At 36.9% G+C, this 18,693-nt stretch overlaps 1 protein-coding gene across 1 annotated transcript in view; it reads left to right on the forward strand.

The window, feature by feature from the left end:
- Positions 1-5,935: 5,935 nt before the first annotated feature.
- Positions 5,936-18,693, forward strand: part of LOC148312292 (uncharacterized) — a 47,188-nt gene continuing 34,430 nt past the window's right edge. The window contains exons 1-2 of the mRNA XM_088277519.1: positions 5,936-6,095; positions 17,513-17,567. Of these exons, the coding sequence (XP_088133645.1) occupies positions 5,936-6,095; positions 17,513-17,567 (215 nt within the window). The remainder of the gene's footprint in view (positions 6,096-17,512; positions 17,568-18,693) is intronic.

Here is an 18,693-nt window from a genome sequence, read left to right on the forward strand (position 1 = left end):
ACTTTGACGTTTCAGAAAACGATAACCTCAAAACTCCCAAAGAAAAATTGTTACCACAGAAGAATACCTTTCTCGATTATATTATCCTAGCGAAAATGTTCCGTTGTGCCCGTGAAAACTGTGAATTCTCTTACGTTTCCTTTTGGAGTCATTTCCAGATTTATTACAGTCATGCTTCGAGATTTTTCTATTCGTCAAATCTCTCTGAACAATCCACCGATCCCCATCGTTTATAAACCCAACATGAGTTCTGCTGGGATAACCATAACGTGACATCTACGTCTACGTGTGCAAGTGTGTGTTCATTTTTTATTTCGTGAATTTGCACGTACATGCTCGTGTAATTAACATTCACGTGTAATTGCACGTGTACTTGCACGTGTAATTGCACGTGTAATCGCACTGTTATTGCACGTGTGAATACACGTGTAATCGCACGTGTAAATCCACAAGTAATGACACGTGTAATTGAACATGTAATTTCACGTGTAAAAGCACGAGTAATTACACGATTGATTACACGTGTAATTTCACGTGTAAAACCACAAGTAATTACACGTATAATTGCACGTTTAATTTCACGTGTAATTGCACGTAATAGCACGTGTAATCGCACGTGTAAATCTACGAGTAATTGTACGTGTAATTGCACGTGTAATCGCACGTGTAATCGCACGTGTAATCGCACGTGTAATCGCACGTGTAATCGCACGTGTAATCGCACGTGTAAATCTACGAGTAATGACACGTGTAATTGTACGTGTAATCGCACGTGTAATTTCACGTGTAATTTTACGTGTAATCGCACTCACTGACAGTTCCGTTTGACATTTTAACTATGACCTTTGACCTTTGAACTGAGACATTTGAACTTTGACCTTTGCCCTTAAAATTAATACATTTTTACTTTGTCCTTTGAAATTAGACATTTGAACTTTGACCTTAGAACTTTGAACTTTGACATTTGCGCTCTGACTTTTGAACTTTGACCTTTGAACTAAGATATTTGAATTTTGATCTTTGAACTTAGACATTTTGACTTTGACCTTTGATCTTTGAAGTAAGACATTTTTAACTTTGACCTTTGAACTTTCACCTTTGACCTTTGATATAAACAATAAGAAGAAATGAAGATGAAGACGGAGATGGAGATAAAGATAGAGATGGAAGATGATATGATGAATAAGATGAAATGAAGATGAAGACGGAGACGGATTTCCGTCTCAGTCAGTCATCATCTCCGTTTTCATCTCCGTGTTCTTCTCCATCTCCGTCTTCATTTGAAGACGGAGATGGAGAAGAACACGGAGATGAAAACGGAGATGATGACTGAGATGAACACGGAAATAAGGACGGAGACGAAGATGGATATGAACACGGAGATAAAGATAGAGATGAACAGGGAGATGGAGACGAAGATGAACACGGAGATGAACACGGAGATGAACACGGAGATGAAGACAGAGATGAACAAAGAGATGAACACGGAGATGAACACGGAGATGAAGATGAACACGTAGATGAGCACGGAGATGAACACGGAGATGAACACGGAAATGAACACGGAGATGAACACGGAGATGAACACGGAGATGAACACGGAGATGAACATGGAGATGAACACGGAGATGAAGATGAAGATGAAGAAGGAGATGAAGACGGAGATGAAAACTGAGATGAACACGGAGATGAACGCTGAGATGAAGACGGAGATGAAGATGAACACGGATATAAGCACGGAGATGAACACGGAGATGAACACGGAGATGAACACAGAGATGAACACGGTGATGAACGCAGAGATGAAGACGGAGATGAAGATGAACACGGATATAAGCACGGAGATGAACACGGAGATGAACACAGAGATGAACACGGAGATGAACACGGAGACGAACACGGAGACGAACACGGAGATGAACACGTAGATGAGCACGGAGATGAACACGGAGATGAACACGTAGATGAGCACGGAGATGAACACGGAGATGAACACGGAGATGAAGACGAAGATGAAGACGGAGATGAAAATGGAGACGGAGATGAAGACAGAGATGAAGATGAATACGGAGATGAGCACGGAGATGAGCACGGAGATGCGCACGGAGATGAGCACGGAGATGAAGACAGAGATGAACGCTGAGATTAACACCGAGATGAAGACGGATATGAACACTGAGATGCACAAGGAGATGAGCACGGAGAGGAACACGGAGATGAAGATGTAGATGAAGACAGAGATGAAGACGAAGATGAAAACGGAGATGAATACGGAGATGAACGCGGAGATGAAGACGGAGATGAACACGGAGATGAACACGGAGATGAAAACCGAGATGATCAAGGAGATGAACACGGAGATGAAGACGGAGATGAAGACGGAGATGAAAATGGAGACGGAGATGAAGACAGAGATGAAGATGAATACGGAGATGAGCACGGAGATGAGCACGGAGATGCGCACGGAGATGAGCACGGAGATGAAGACGGAGATGAAGATGAACACGTAGATGAGCACGGAGATGAACACGGAGATGAAGACGAAGATGAAGACGGAGATAAAAATGGAGACGGAGATGAAGACAGAGAAGAAGATGAAGACGAAGGTGAACACGGAGATGAAGACGGAGATGAAGACAGAGATGATCAAGGAGATGAACACAGAGATGAAGACGGAGATGAATACGGAGATGAACGCGGAGATGAAGACGGAGATGAACACGGAGATGAAGATGTAGATGAAGACAGAGATGAAGACGAAGATGAAAACGGAGATGAATACGGAGATGAACGCGGAGATGAAGACGGAGATGAACACGGAGATGAACACGGAGATGAAAACCGAGATGATCAAGGAGATGAACACGGAGATGAAGACGGAGATGAAGACGGAGATGAAAATGGAGACGGAGATGAAGACAGAGATGAAGATGAATACGGAGATGAGCACGGAGATGAGCACGGAGATGCGCACGGAGATGAGCACGGAGATGAAGACGGAGATGAAGATGAACACGTAGATGAGCACGGAGATGAACACGGAGATGAAGACGAAGATGAAGACGGAGATAAAAATGGAGACGGAGATGAAGACAGAGAAGAAGATGAAGACGAAGGTGAACACGGAGATGAAGACGGAGATGAAGACAGAGATGATCAAGGAGATGAACACAGAGATGAAGACGGAGATGAATACGGAGATGAACGCGGAGATGAAGACGGAGATGAACACGGAGATGAACACGGAGATGAAAACCGAGATGATCAAGGAGATGAACACGGAGATGAAGACGGAGATGAAGACGGAGATGAAAATGGAGACGGAGATGAAGACAGAGATGAAGATGAATACGGAGATGAGCACGGAGATGAGCACGGAGATGCGCACGGAGATGAGCACGGAGATGAAGACGGAGATGAAGATGAACACGTAGATGAGCACGGAGATGAACACGGAGATGAAGACGAAGATGAAGACGGAGATGAAAATGGAGACGGAGATGAAGACAGAGACGAAGATGATGACGAAGGTGAACACGGATATGGACACGGAGATGAAGACAGAGATGAACAAGGAGATGAAGACGGAGATGAAGATGAACACGTGGATGAGCACGGAGATGAACACTGAGATGAACATGGAGATGAACACGGAGATGAACACGGAGATGAACACGAAGATGAACACGGAGATGAACACGGAGATGAAGACGGAGATGAACACGGAGATGAAGATGTAGATGAAGACGGAGATGAAGACGGATATGAACACTGAGATGAACACGGAGATGAACACGGAGATGAATACGGAGATGAACACGGAGATGAACACGGAGATGAAGATGTAGATGGAGACGGAGATGAAGACGGAGATGAAGATGAATACGGAGATCAGCACGGAGATGAACACGCAGTGAACACGAAGATGAAGACAGAGATGAACACGGAGATGAACACTGAGATGAACACATAGATGATCACGGAGAGGAAGACGGAGATGAAGACGGAGATGAAAATGGAGACGTAGATGAAGACGGAGATGAAGACAGAGATGAAGATGAATACGGAGATGAGCACGGAGATGAACACGGAGATGAACACGGAGATGAACACGGAGATGAAGACAGAGATGAACACGGAGATGAACACCGAGATGAACACGGATATGAACACCGAGATGAACACGGAGATGAACACGGAGATGAAGATGTAGATGAAGACGGAGATGAAGACGGAGATGAAAACGGAGATGAACATGGAGATGAACGCGGAGATGAAGGCGGAGATGAACACGGAGATGAAGACAGAGATGATCAAGGAGATGAACAAGGAGATAAACACGGAGATGAAGACGAAGATGAAGACGGAGATGAAAATGGAGACGGAGATGAAGACAGAGATGAAGATGAAAACTGAGATGAACACAGAGATGAAGACAGAGATGAACACGGAGATGAACGCGGAGATGAACACGGAGATGAACACCGAGATGAACACGGATATGAACACCGAGATGAACACGGAGATGAACACGGAGATGAACACGGAGATGAATATGTAGATGAAGACGGAGATGAAGACGAAGATGAAGACGGAGATGAAAATGGAGATGAACACGGAAATGGAGATGAACACCGAGATGAAAACGGAGATGATGACGGAGATGAACACGTAGATGAACATGGAGATGAACACGGAAATGGAGATGAACACCGAGATGAAAACGGAGATGATGGCGGAGATGAACACGTAGATGAACATGGAGATGAACACGGAAATGAACACGGAGATGGAGACGGAGATGAAGACGGAGATGGAGATGAAGACGGAGATGGAAATAGAGATGAAGATGAAGAAGACGATGGAGATGAAGACGGAGATGGAAATAGAGATGAAGATGAAGAAGACGATGAAGATGAAGAGGATGATGAAGACGGGGATGGAGACGGAGGTGAAGACGGAGATGAAGATGAACACGGAGATGAGCTCGGAGATCAGCACGGAGATCAGCACGGAGATGAATACGGAGATGAACACGGAGATGAACACGAAGATGAACACAGAGATGAACACGGAGATGAAGACAGAGATGAAGATGGAGATGAACGCGGATATGAACACCGAGATGAAGATGGATGTGAAGACAGAGATGAACAAGGAGATGAGCACGGAGAGGAAGACGAAGATGAACACGGAGATGAACACGGCGATGAAGACGAAGATGAAGACGGAGATGAAAATGGAGACGGAGATGAAGATGAACACGGAGATGAGCACGGAGATCAGCACGGAGATGAACACGGAGATGAACACGGAGATGAAGATGGAGATGAAAACGCAGATGAACACGGAGATGAACACGGAAATGAAGATGTAGATGAAGACGGAGATGAAGACGGAGATGAAAACGGAGATGAACAAGGAGATGAACGCGGATATGAAGACGGAGATGAACACGGAGATGAAGACGGAGATGATCACGGAGATGATCACGGAGATGAACACGGAGATGAACACGGAGATGAAGACAGAGATGAAGATGGAGATGAACACGGAGATGAACACCGAGATGATGACGGAGATGAACACGGAGATGAACACGGAGATGAACACGGAGATGATCACGGAGATGAACACGGAGATGAAAATGGAGATGAAGATGGAGATGAACACGTAGATAAACACGGAGATGAAGACGGATATGGAGATTAACACGGAGATGAATACGGAGATGAACACGGAGATGAACACGGAGATGAACACGGAAATGGAGATGAACACCGAGATGAAAACGGAGATGATGACGGAGATGAACACGTAGATGAACATGGAGATGAACACGGAAATGAACACGGAGATGGAGACGGAGATGAAGACGGAGATGGAGATGAAGACGGAGATGGAAATAGAGATGAAGATGAAGAAGACGATGAAGATGAAGATGATGATGAAGACGATGATGAAGACGGGGATGGAGACGGAGGTGAAGACGGAGATGAAGATGGAGATGGAGATGAAAATGGAGATAGAAGATGAATTGAACATTAAGATAATTGAAGATGAAGACGATGATGTAGACGGAGATGAAGTAGTGAGTGAGATGAGATAGTCAAGTACTAGAACATTTTGATCACTTAAAGAGTCATCTTTATTTGATATATGTTTTCTTTATTTGATTTGACTTGAAGTCTTTCAAGCCGAACCAATGTTTTATGTCTGTAAAATAGGGATAATAATACTTTTATTAACGCGGTTTGTATTTGACTGATGTAATGACGTGAAAACTGATGCATTTTATGTCGCTTGCCGATAGTAAAACAAAAGAAATTTAATATGAACTTAATACAATAGCAATAAAGCTCAAATTGACTACGTTTTAGTTAGAAAACGTTTGTATGGGAAAAAGAAAATGGCCGTTTTAAGGGTTTTTCCGGCAATTATTCGAATTTTTCTCACCATAAAAACCATCCTTGAACTCCAACGAACATTTAAAAAAAATTGGCCAAATTGGTCCAGGCGTTGTTGAGTTATGCGCTTACCAACACATTTTGCGATTCATTTTTATATTATAGATTACACAAATATTCCCACTATTATTAATATTTTTAATATTATTAGTATTTATTTAATATTACCCTGGGCTGGTCCCTGAAGCGCAGGAGTGATCACCTTACCTTCATGTAAGTATTGATCAAGATGCAGTGCATAAAGGTAGGTTAGCTAGTTGCTCTTGTGCTAGGCACTTAATACTTCTAAATTCATAATATAAATACAGTCGAACTCGGTTAAAACGAGGATGAAAGGACCGACTGATTTTGCTCGTTATAATTGTTCCTCGTTATGTCAGAGAATATTTTTTTTAAATACCAATCACATGAAGTTTTTTTTATCTGGAACGGTCACATAACACAATATGCCACAATTGAAACAAAATTCATACAATTCACCCATTACACACATGTCATATTTTTCTGTCAATCCAGTTTTCCTATAAAAATGGAAAATCTTGTGCTGCTTACTGAAGCAGCACAAGATTTTCCATTTTTATAGGAAAACTGGATTGACAGAAAAATATGACATGTGTGTAATGGGTGAATTGTATGAATTTTGTTTCAATTGTGACATATTGTGTTATGTGACCGTTCCAGATAAAAAAAACTTCATGTGATTGGTATTTAAAAAAAATATTCTCTGACATAACGAGGAACAATAAAATATGTACTGACATACCATTGCAGCAGTTCGATTAAAATTTGTACGATCACAGTTCCCGTATGTTTTTTTTAATCTGTGATGTTTTTTAATGCAGATAAAAATACAATATTCACACTGAGAATGAAGAAAACTTTTTAAAAACTTCAATTTTAATTTCTACCTGTTCACGAGAGACTTTTTCTTATTAGTACATTTGTTGATAATTCGAGGGTTTGTTTTTAACTGACCTGCTCTAGAATTGATTTGACATTCCCCACCTCGTAGTGTTTAATATGCAATGTTCATAGTAAGCATAGAACATACAAAATATGGAAGCTATCGTAAAAATCCCCGAAACAAGCATGACGTTCAATAACTATATAATAAGTTATTGTAACAAAGTTGGTCCTTACAGACATGACAAAGCTTGTAATTTGCAACATGCAATTCAAAACCCACATGCGTGAAACCTTTTTTTACTGTCGGTGACAACACCAAATTAGTAATTAAGAGTCATAAACGTAATCCGATCCCGGCGGCAACGGTCCCGATCAATTGCCCGATTGAATTTTATTGCTTAAGGTCGAAAATGTTTTAACACTTTGCACTCCTGTTGGATTTACTTACGACCAGTAGTCTACTCTGGGGTTGAAAAAAGTGAACATAATTTCCTTTAAAGATAAAAAAATATTATTATGTCACTCATTCTTTTGAGACAACCTGTTTCTAGTGTGGGGTAACCATTGTAACGCGATAACATATTAGAACGACATTATTCGAAGAAAGTCACTAAACACAGTTTTTTTAAATTAATGTAATTACTAAACCATTTAAATATGACGAGGAATATATTTCTTCAAAATTTAAAGGAATATATTTCTTCAAAATTCAAAATTTAAATTTTGTAAAAGAAGCGTCTTTTTTGTTTTTTGTTGTTAGAAACATTTGAAATATATTTGCAACGATGTTTTTGTGACCACTCTATTGCGAGTCCGGGCGTTTGGGTCCGAGGTTGTAAATCAATTGTTTATTAGCTCTTTGTATTCCGGGAATATCTATCCTCCAAACAACTCATTGGCTCTAGTTTTGGGTTATTACATGTTACTTACTTGAATATGGCACCGAAAACAACAGATTGACGTATCAATAGGCGGAGCAGGCATGTGAAAGAATCTTTCCAGGTACACGGTGTTTTTGAAGAGACAAGTATAAACACTTTTTAGCAAATTAAAAAATATATAAAAAATAAAAAATTCTAACTTTTATTTATATAAATTAACACTATAAATGTATATAACTTAACACTATACTTAATTTAATCACTTATAAAATTTTAAGGCATGATATTTTTCAAAACACTCTCCAACGCACATAGCAGGTTTGCTGTCACAAGTTTTACAAAAGTATATGGTCTTTTTTCGTTGTTTTTTATCCGAACACACTATACACTCACGACATTTTTTTTCATTTTGAGGTATTATAATGTGTAATTTTCCATCCAATCTTTGTTCTGGATCGAGACAGTGTCTGCCTTTTGTACAGTTTAATCCTCCTCTGTGATTTTCGACTAATTGATTGATAAGTTTGTCAACAAATTCAAGATGTGTCATAAGTTTTAAGTTTGTTTGATTTTATTTTTCCTTATATAAAATGTATGAGTTAACAACGGAAACTTCAAGACCCCAAAAAAATAATTTTCGCCACCATTTTAAAGTTTTTCTCAAAAATGGGTAGGTGGCAATATACTGGTCTGTAGTATCCACAAGTCCCATATGTTTGGTGTAATTTATAACCATATTCGGTTTAATTATCGTTTCTTCTTTGCCACCTCTCTTTATTCTTCTAACTGTTTTATAATCATTTGAATAGTGATTAGTATATAATGTTACTATTCTCTTGATTCACCAGACTTCAATTTTGCATTTTTTATTGGCAATGGGATATGCCTTCCAGTCGTCATTATTGTGCCTGTTAAATGAGTGTTTAACTTAATCAATTCTTCTCCTAATTGCGGGCTTGTATATAGCCTGTCAGTTAACATATAATAGCCTTCAGCTTCAGGAATGGAGATTAGTAAATTGTTGTAAAGGTGCAAAACAATTGTTGAAGTAAATGGGAGATCAGGTCTAATTAAGCTATTTGTGGTTACGGCACCATAATATGGAATAATGGAATAAATATAACCAGTTCCGAATCCACCAAAATGTATATCCTGATTCCCTATTTATTTGGTTTGTTTGAGTCTAGAAGCTCATTACAATTTGCTGGAATATTAGGACCAACGCGTCTTCTACCAATGGAAAAATCATACACTTTTGGTTATAAATATACTACTTAAAATTTCCCAGTTAGCACTGTTTGTATCACTTTCTGAAAAAACAGCTCGCCTTCTTTTACTTGGTCGCACTTGCATATCACTTCCACTATCTGAGTCGCTATCATTTAACATAGAATTATTTACAATAGAGTCAACATTATCAAATATCAAAAGGTCATCATTACAAGGTCATCATTCAGGTTGGAAGTCTTCAATATTTTCACAAGCATTATTCAAGGAAGATTCAATATTATTAACACTTTGATTTACAATTTCACTATGTTCGCTAATATTACTAAACACTTCGTTTTCCTTACTTTCTGCCGAACATTCTTTAAATCGATCCATGGTGATAAAAATATATTTAAAAAAAAAACAATAGTTTTAGTTTTGAAAATTTCACAGAATAATGGTCACCACAGTAGGAGGAGCTCCGCCGCGAACAATGTACCGATACAGACTGACCAAATAAAACGGCACACAGAAATATACGAAGCAGTCCAAAAACTACCAAATTCTAAGAAAAAATATATAAGCCAATCCTTTAATGTATTTTAAATATTAAAACATTTAAGGGAATATTTAAACCTTTATGTACACCATTGTGAAATAAAAGACACAGAATGTTATCGGTAAATGGGGAAAACCAAGGTTCAAAGTTACCGCTCGGGAAAGCCACTATATTGGCTATCGGAGCTAGCAACCAAACGTTCAAAAGCCAGAATATTGGCTATCGGAGTTCTATACGTTAAAGCATTAAAATATTTTCAACATTTAAAAAAAGAGCAAATATCTTTTTGCTCCCTATAGCCGAGAAGTTCCTCGTTAAATGTATGGAGAAAATCAGAAACCAAAATGTCAACGATTGTTTCCTCGCTATAACCGTGCTCGTAATAACCGAGTTTGACTGTATACGATAAAAAAATGCTCACTGTTCGCGGTATTTATTTGGAAAAGACCTGGCAACACTGCTTACAAGTCACCTTCGACGGTATACCGATCCCCGCAAAGTCGCTGATGAGTTTATCTATACGGTTTAGTTCTCTGCTTCAAAAAATTTCGCAACATATCCGAGTCCGACGTAATGTTGACATTTGAATGATTACGGCTCGGATAAACAAAAAACGAACGCAAATATCCAACTATGATAGGAGACTCGTCGGTTGCCGGGAGCCGCAGCCGGGAGGATGTCGGACGGCCAATGCGGCGACGCGATGCATGTCTGTTCTTGTTCCGATTCGGGACAAGCACGGACAAACATCACCTCCAGAGTTAATTTCTGAATTGCAATGAAGATATTTATTTGTTTACATATTTTTACTACTTTTTATTTAGTTTGGTTTGTATCACCCTCTTCTCCTTCTAGATACCTAGTTCGATTTGCCGCATAATTTACTACTTAATTTACTAGCGAATTGAAATCGTTTTTACTCTAATTTAGCCGGTGATCGAGAAAATTGAAAATTTAATAGGGACATACGGAGAACTGTCAAAATCAGTTATAATAGGTACATATGATTTGAACTGTGAGAAAAAAAAACTCAATATTCGTTAATATTATTGACTGTAGGCATTGTACTTATGAATTAATGGCTACACAATAAAGATAATCATCAAACATGAATGATTTAAATTTCATGAGCACATAACGGAATAATGAAGGAGCAATGAGGATTATTTTCACACATGGAAAGTCTTTGTTTCACACCGACAATTTTACAAAAAATCAGATGTTTAAATCAATTTTTAGATCAACACAAAATACAATAATAATAATAGGAATAAACAACACATATATATTTTTTATAAATTAAATTATTATAATCACAAAATACACACATGGGTATCTTATAAACAATTATTTGTAATCAATTCCTTAAAATGTTTATATTGTCCAATTTGAATACAATAAATAACAAATGAAAAAAAACACTAAGTTATTGTTTTAATATCCACATTAAACATTTAAAAAACAAATAAATAAAAAAAAATATAAAAAAAAATGATAAAGACAGAAAGGAGAGTGAATGCTGGGAACAAAGTGAATGGTGCACTGAAATCAGTTATAGCAAATAAAAACCTATCAGCGGAAGCTAAAGTGGCAGTCCACAACGGAGTCCTGGTTCCAACTCTAATGTATGGAAGTGAAACATGGAGTTGGCAAAAGAAGGATGAAAGTAGACTGAATGCAGTCGAAATGCGATCTCTCAGAAGAATGTGCGACAAAACGATGTATAATAGATGTTCGTATAGTGAAATAAGGAAGGAATGCAAAGCTGAGACAAGCATTATCGATAAAATTAAGAAAGGTGTGTTGAGATGGTTTGGCCATGTAGAACGAATGAGTGAGGAAAGAACGGTAAAACAAATTTATGAGGCGAACGTTAGTGGAAAAAGAAGCAGAGGATGACCGAGTAAAATATGGCACGATCAGGTATCCCAAATACTTGAAAGTGGTCAGGTTAGGAGTCGTAACAATCGGCGGGTATGTATGAGGAGATGCATGAACGTGGAAGAGGCGAAGAATGTTTGCAAAAACAAAGTTGTATGGTGTTCTATTCTCTCTGCCTACCCCTGCGGGTAAGCGGCGTGATGGTTAGTTAGTTAATTAGTTAGTTAGTTAGTTAAAACAAATAATATTATTATTATAATAAAATACAATGCACATTGTTTTTTAATATAAGTTTTACGAATATAATATATCAGATGAAAAATTAATTTGACGTGAAAGATCCTTTCACGATTGAATAAGGAAGCTGATGATTGTGTTATATAAATTTGTCAAAATAAATATTGTTTACAAAACACGACATCCGGCATCCGTGCATGATCCGCGTACACTTCTGGAGGGTAATAATGACCAAAGTGCAGAGAAACAAGCACTAACGCGTATTAAAAATGCGTGCGAATATAGATCACATAGGCAAACATTTTTGAGGTTATTAGGTTGAATTTCGTATGACACATATTTAGGACTGCTAAAACCGTAAATAACATCTCCAACATTTGGGAAAAAAAATAAATTAAGCTAGGGGAGACCACAGAAAAAGCTAAAACATTGCCTCGATCAAAATCGAGAATACATGGCACAGCACTGATCTTTTATACTTATTGACATATTTTACCATCCGGTTTCATTAAGGGTTATTTGTATTTAATGTTTATATGTAATACATATATAAATTTGATGTAAGTATGCCGTATGGACGTTTTGCTTGAAGGTAAGGGAGTAATAAATCATCTACAAATAGGTTGTCGGCGCCATTTCTTTTCGGCATTTATTTTTATTTTATTTTACTATTAATCTTTTAAAATCAAGTCTGTCGAAAAGAATTCAGAGTTGTTCTGCACTTATAATTTGGCGACAGGAATGAAATGGCCCCGTTTTTGTTGTTGTTACGAAATATGTTATATGTATATGTATTAATATCATTACTGCACTGACCGGACTTATCTACCTGTAGTCTGTAGTAGGTGATCAATATGTTAGTATGTACGAGTATGTATTGAATATTTATAGAAGTATGTATTATGTTAGAAAATAACTGATTATTTGAGTGACATCAATTGAATTCATTTTTTTATCTAAAAATATTTGAACTACAAATGCGATATCTGAAATGTAATACTCAAATATTTTCATAATGCATATTCTTAGAGATTCAGTATGGAAATACTCAATAGATATTATATCTCTATCTATGTTGTATAGTATAAAAGTAGGAATATCACACACAGATATTATTTAAAGAATTTGCTATTTACTTTACCTAAAACCACGAGAAATTTATGGATGGTGAGGCGTAAGCAGTCCGTTATTAAAAATTGAATCAAGTTGTGGTAGATGGGGGAAACTGTATACCTACACATGTATTTTTGTATATGGTCGAGAATATTATTGATTTAACAATAAATATTTGATTTAGCACCTTTCTTAGCAACATCTTCGAAGGAAGAATCTTGGGAAAACGAACAAGAGGCCGCCCAAGAACTTCATACTTCCAGGATTTGAAGCGGCTCATGGACGTCTCCTCCTATTCGCAGCTCAAGAGGATGGCGACTGACAGAGACAAGTGGCTGACACAACAAGGCGCTGCCTTTAGAAGATGATGATGATGATTTGATTTATAAAAATAAAATACACATAACAATATTAAGGAATCAATATATTTTTTTAAAAACATTATGTACGTACGCTCAAACACCGAAGATCTATGTATGTAAATAGTAACCAGTGCGAAATTGTTCACTTCCATGTGCACCACGTCGTAAAAATGTAAATATAATGTTATTTTGTTCTTGTAACATGTATGTAGTTTGTGATTGCTGAAAACAACACAAGCAATGAATTAATTAATTAGCTAAAATAGAAATACAACTAAAAAGCAAGGACTAATAACAATGCCATCGATTATCGGATCATTATTTGAAATGAAACACGTTTCTACTAATATTATGATACACACGATGAACGTGCAAAAGGGTGAAAGCAATGCACGAATCAGTAATTTCACATAGTAACTTCAGTGGAACGTATACATAACGAGTTATTCGCATAACGAACAAAGAAATGTGAAAATGTTGCTCTCTTAACGAGCGACATTTCGCATAACGAGCAGAGAAAGATATTCACTTGTGAGCCGGGGCTTTCGTGGCTCGGGAAGGAGTTACCAAGAAGACCATCACTTATGCTTGGAAAAAACTTTGGTGGTGTTGTCGAATGAATAATTTTGAAACAGTACCTGTGAAGTCTACAGTCAACGAGATTGTGTCACTAGTCAATATCATGGGACTCAAGGCGGATAGCAACGATATTGAAGGGCTTGTGAAAGAGCACAGCCAAGAGCTGACCACCGAAGAGCTTATGGAGTTGTATCATGTTTCACAGCAAGAAATTATGGAGGAGAGCTTGTTGATGGAGGAGGAGGAAGTAGCAGATCAACAATCTTCTAGCACAATAAGAGAAATGCTGAAAGCATGGGAAACTGTTGCATCGTATATTAAGAAGCATCATTCTAAGGTGGCTATTGGTGCTACAAATTTATTCAATGATAATGATGTGACGGGTTTTCGCCTAATTTTTAAGCGTCTGTAAAAACAAATGTCTTTAGACGGTTTTATAGTTTGAAGGAATTAATTATTTGTCTTAAACTCATATTTTTATTTAGGTTTTTTTCAAATCTGTATTCCAAGTTGTTACACTCCTTAACAATTTATAAGTTATCTTTTTTTAATAAACGTTAATAATAAAAAAATTAAAGACCATAATTACGGCATGGAATTCATTCTCGTATTTCACATCAATTTCTATGGGAATACATCTTTCATTTTACGAGTAAGATGCTGGAACAAATTATGCTCGTTATAAGAGGTTCCACTGTATACTTAATTTCGCTCTCATTTTATGAAAACAGCGTGAAAAATTTACTATGTTTTCAAAACAAAACTTGTATTGGTCTGGATCGATTTGCAAAGTGCCTCAATTTCCGTTTATTATCATTGACGGTTTCTTCAGACGCGTTATTATTTTTGTATCGACTTCCTAAAGCTTCATAACATTTTTAATTGACATTTTCAACAAAAGGAAAACCCGATTACGTTGTTGATCCGTGTCTCGATATTCGTTGCCATTATTTCCAATCCACAAAGACTTAAGATTATATAAACCCCAAAACTTCCGAGGGAAGATCGTTTGCGACAATATTTCTTTATAATACGAGTGTACAAATATTAAACTGTATTCACAACAAAGCAAATACTATGCATTCGCTGTGAATTTCCTGTCAGAGCTGATCAAATCATTCTGTGAACAATCGAGTCCCATCGTCTTGGCCTAGCACGAGTTCTGATAACCTCAGTTTAAGCTCAATTCGTGATAAAATATAAGTATTTTATTTTTACATTTTTACAAAATTATGTATTACAAAATAAGTAGAATCAATATTTAAAATAACGACGTACAAAACACCCGTCCTTAGTGTGTTCAAACACAGACACGCAAAATTACACCGCGCTGCCTTCGACGATGCAGATTGATTTTACCCTTTACAACGTTGCCAAATCTATGCAACAGTAAATATATTTTTTATAAATACTGTTTCTATTATATAAAGCGTAATGTGTTTTTATGTCAGTTGTGTACAATTTGATTTTTTTCATGACCATTATTTTTTTCTAGTTTCCAGTTGATGTTCTTACAATGATCACCGCGCCACGAGGACACGGGCTGTTCAACGCACGAGGAGCTGAACAAAACATCCACAAATTTAAATAAAATTAAGCATCCGTTGCGAGATTGGTTAGAAGAACATTTTTTATAAATTTATATTTCTTATGTTCTTACACATTGACTATTAACATATTTTTTCATCTACTTTTCTCATATTTTTTAAATTTATGATTGTCTTTTTCTAACTACCTTTTCTTATTTTATATCATGCTAGTAAAAAATAAATTATAATATATATTTTTTTAATTAATATATTTGATCAGTCCCCACTGACTTTGGAATCCTATCCCCTCGCTGATATATTTTTATTTTTAATAATAATATTTAAATTAAAAATAATACTATTTATAAATCACAGATTGCGGTAATGTGAGGGCACATTACCGTTATCTGTGATGTTGAATTTTTTATTATATTAATTAATTAGAGGGGGTGAATTGCCAACAAAAAAACTTTTGGCGGTATGGTTGGAAGCCAGTTACATAAAACTAAAAATCTTTAATTTTGAAGTTTTAATTCCTTCTCGTCGAGTGCACAGAATTCACAAAAAGTTTTGTAAGGTTAAGGTAAAGTTTGGTTTAATTAGGTTTTTTTTATGAGAGTTGCATTATTATTTATCTTTATTATGTGCGAAGTTTATACATCAGTGAGTGGGGTTTTGTTACTTCTACTCGTAGGTTTTAAATGTTGTTTATTTAAATCTGTGTTGAGAACAGGAGGGATAATCTAGTTTGAGCTAATCATTGACTTCTCGGCATTCGGTCATTGCTGGGAGGGAAGTCTTGTTAAGTTTGGTTTAGTTATGAAAATTTGTTGGGTTAGGTAAGATTCCAGTAATTTTTGTAAAGCTAGATTAGGTTACGTTTAATTTGGTTTAGTTAAGATTTGTTATGTTATGTTAAATTCTGATACCTTGAAGAAACCCATTTGACCAGAATGTTCTCGATGGCGGCCGTTGAGATTGGTTGGTTCGATTGCTCCTCCTCGTTGTCAGCTTTTTTTCGAGTTTCATCATGTTGCTGGACTACTAGTACTTGGCACTACAGTTGTCAGCTCTTCTTAGTGTTCTTCAACGAGCTCGTGCGCTGAACCACTCGAGTGTCCTCAGCTGCTTGTCCCTGCATCGGAATGCAGTCCGCGAGTGACGTGATGGACGAGCATAAATATCGTTGTGCGCAGCGTTCGTTATGCGAGGCATCACTGTAAATTAATAATAAAATAATTATTGTTTGAGAAGAATTTTTTTACTGTATTTTAAGTTAATAATATAAATAAACAAGTATATTAAAATGGGTGTAATGGTTACCGTATTGGAGGTCCTAGATTCGATACCCTTGTGAAAATAAATATAAGTGATTTTACACTCTAATATTCATTTAATATTACCATGCGCTGGTCCCTTAAGCGCAAGAGTGATCACCTTACATTCATGTAAGTATTGATCAAGATAACACTGCAACATATAAACGCGTTGTTATCTTGATCGTTAACACATGAAGGAAAGGTAATCAGCCCTCTGCATCAGGTACAGTCCACTGTGATACCTGAAGCGTATCCTTGTATATTAAAAAATAAGAAATGAAGAAATTAGGATCAAAACCAGAATAGCTAAAAAATTTTGACGTCTGGTTTATAGTTGTTTATAGCAATTTCTCCAATGTAACAACAACAATAAAACTTTTGAATACTAAGATGAACGATATTTTTAAATCGGTGATTCTCCACAAAGTGACGAACTGGTCCTAGTTATATTGATATTTTAATGATTACAGCTCGACTCAACGAACGTGAACTTCAAAGACAACAAGGCGCGTTGCAGGAGCCTGGGTGAGGACCTATCCGACATCGGATCCGTTATAGTTCATAAGGAACTGTCACGAGAGGTGGTATCATACATGATATAACTAGCAAAGGACATTGGTACCATAAACCAAGCTAGGACAACCCTCTTCTAGTGGAACGGAAGGTCTGCTGACGAATGTCAGTTTTGCGTGGTTTTCTCCCAGCAATGAGCAAATGCTGACAAGTTTCTGATTGGCCTACACTAGATCCCAACCTCCTGTTCACAACACAGATTAAAATATTACATCTTTTTAAAGTTAGAAGAAAAAAATCACTTAATGATAAACCTTGTACATCATAATAAGCAAGGTAAAAAATAGATGCAACTCTAAACTGACCATTTATTTTTGTCCTCGAAACGGGACATCTACCAATTTTTACGTAATAGTATGTGTATATTCAAGAAAACACATATTTTTTCATAGTTTTTATGTATTAATAAATAGAAAAGGAATGTTGATAAAGAAAATAATATAAATAAATAATACGAATATGAACACATTATGTTTCTTTTAATTTTTGTGATGAACAAATTTTCTTGAGTATTTTATAAATTTTATTAAGTGGGTTTGCTTTTATAAATTAGTTAGTCTTTGCACTTGACTCACCAGCCACCTGCTGTAGCCATTTGCACCGAAATCAAGCTAGGATTTGTTCGACAAAGTTATATGAAACGGCTATATGTACTGCAAACTACCGTCGATTTTTGCCCTTTTTTAAAATTGTTACCGTGTGTTGCTCTTTTTTGAAAACGGGACATTTCGACGTTCCAAAACTTTAAAACGGGACGTATGGTCACTTTATGCAACTCCCATCTAAAAAAAAGTGTTTACATATTATAAGTTTTCTTATACAGTACACTCCCGATTTTCCGGGATGTATGCTGTAAAAATCCCGTATAATTGATTTCCCGGTTAATTCGAAAACATGAAGAAAATGTAGACGAATAAAATTTTAAAACTGCGATTGTGTATACCTGCTTAGTAAGGCGCACGTGTTGGCAGCGTGACTAGACTAGAGACGCCTAACCTTATAAAACTTTAGCACTTGAAAATATATATTTTTGAGGTTGATATCACAAAGTACCGTATGGATTATATTGGGTAAGATC

Source organism: Brachycentrus maculatus, unplaced genomic scaffold (assembly GCF_059751285.1).
Source record: "Brachycentrus maculatus isolate JH-2025_06_01 unplaced genomic scaffold, ASM5975128v1 h1tg000044l, whole genome shotgun sequence".
Classification (NCBI taxonomy): Eukaryota; Metazoa; Arthropoda; class Insecta; order Trichoptera; family Brachycentridae; genus Brachycentrus; species Brachycentrus maculatus.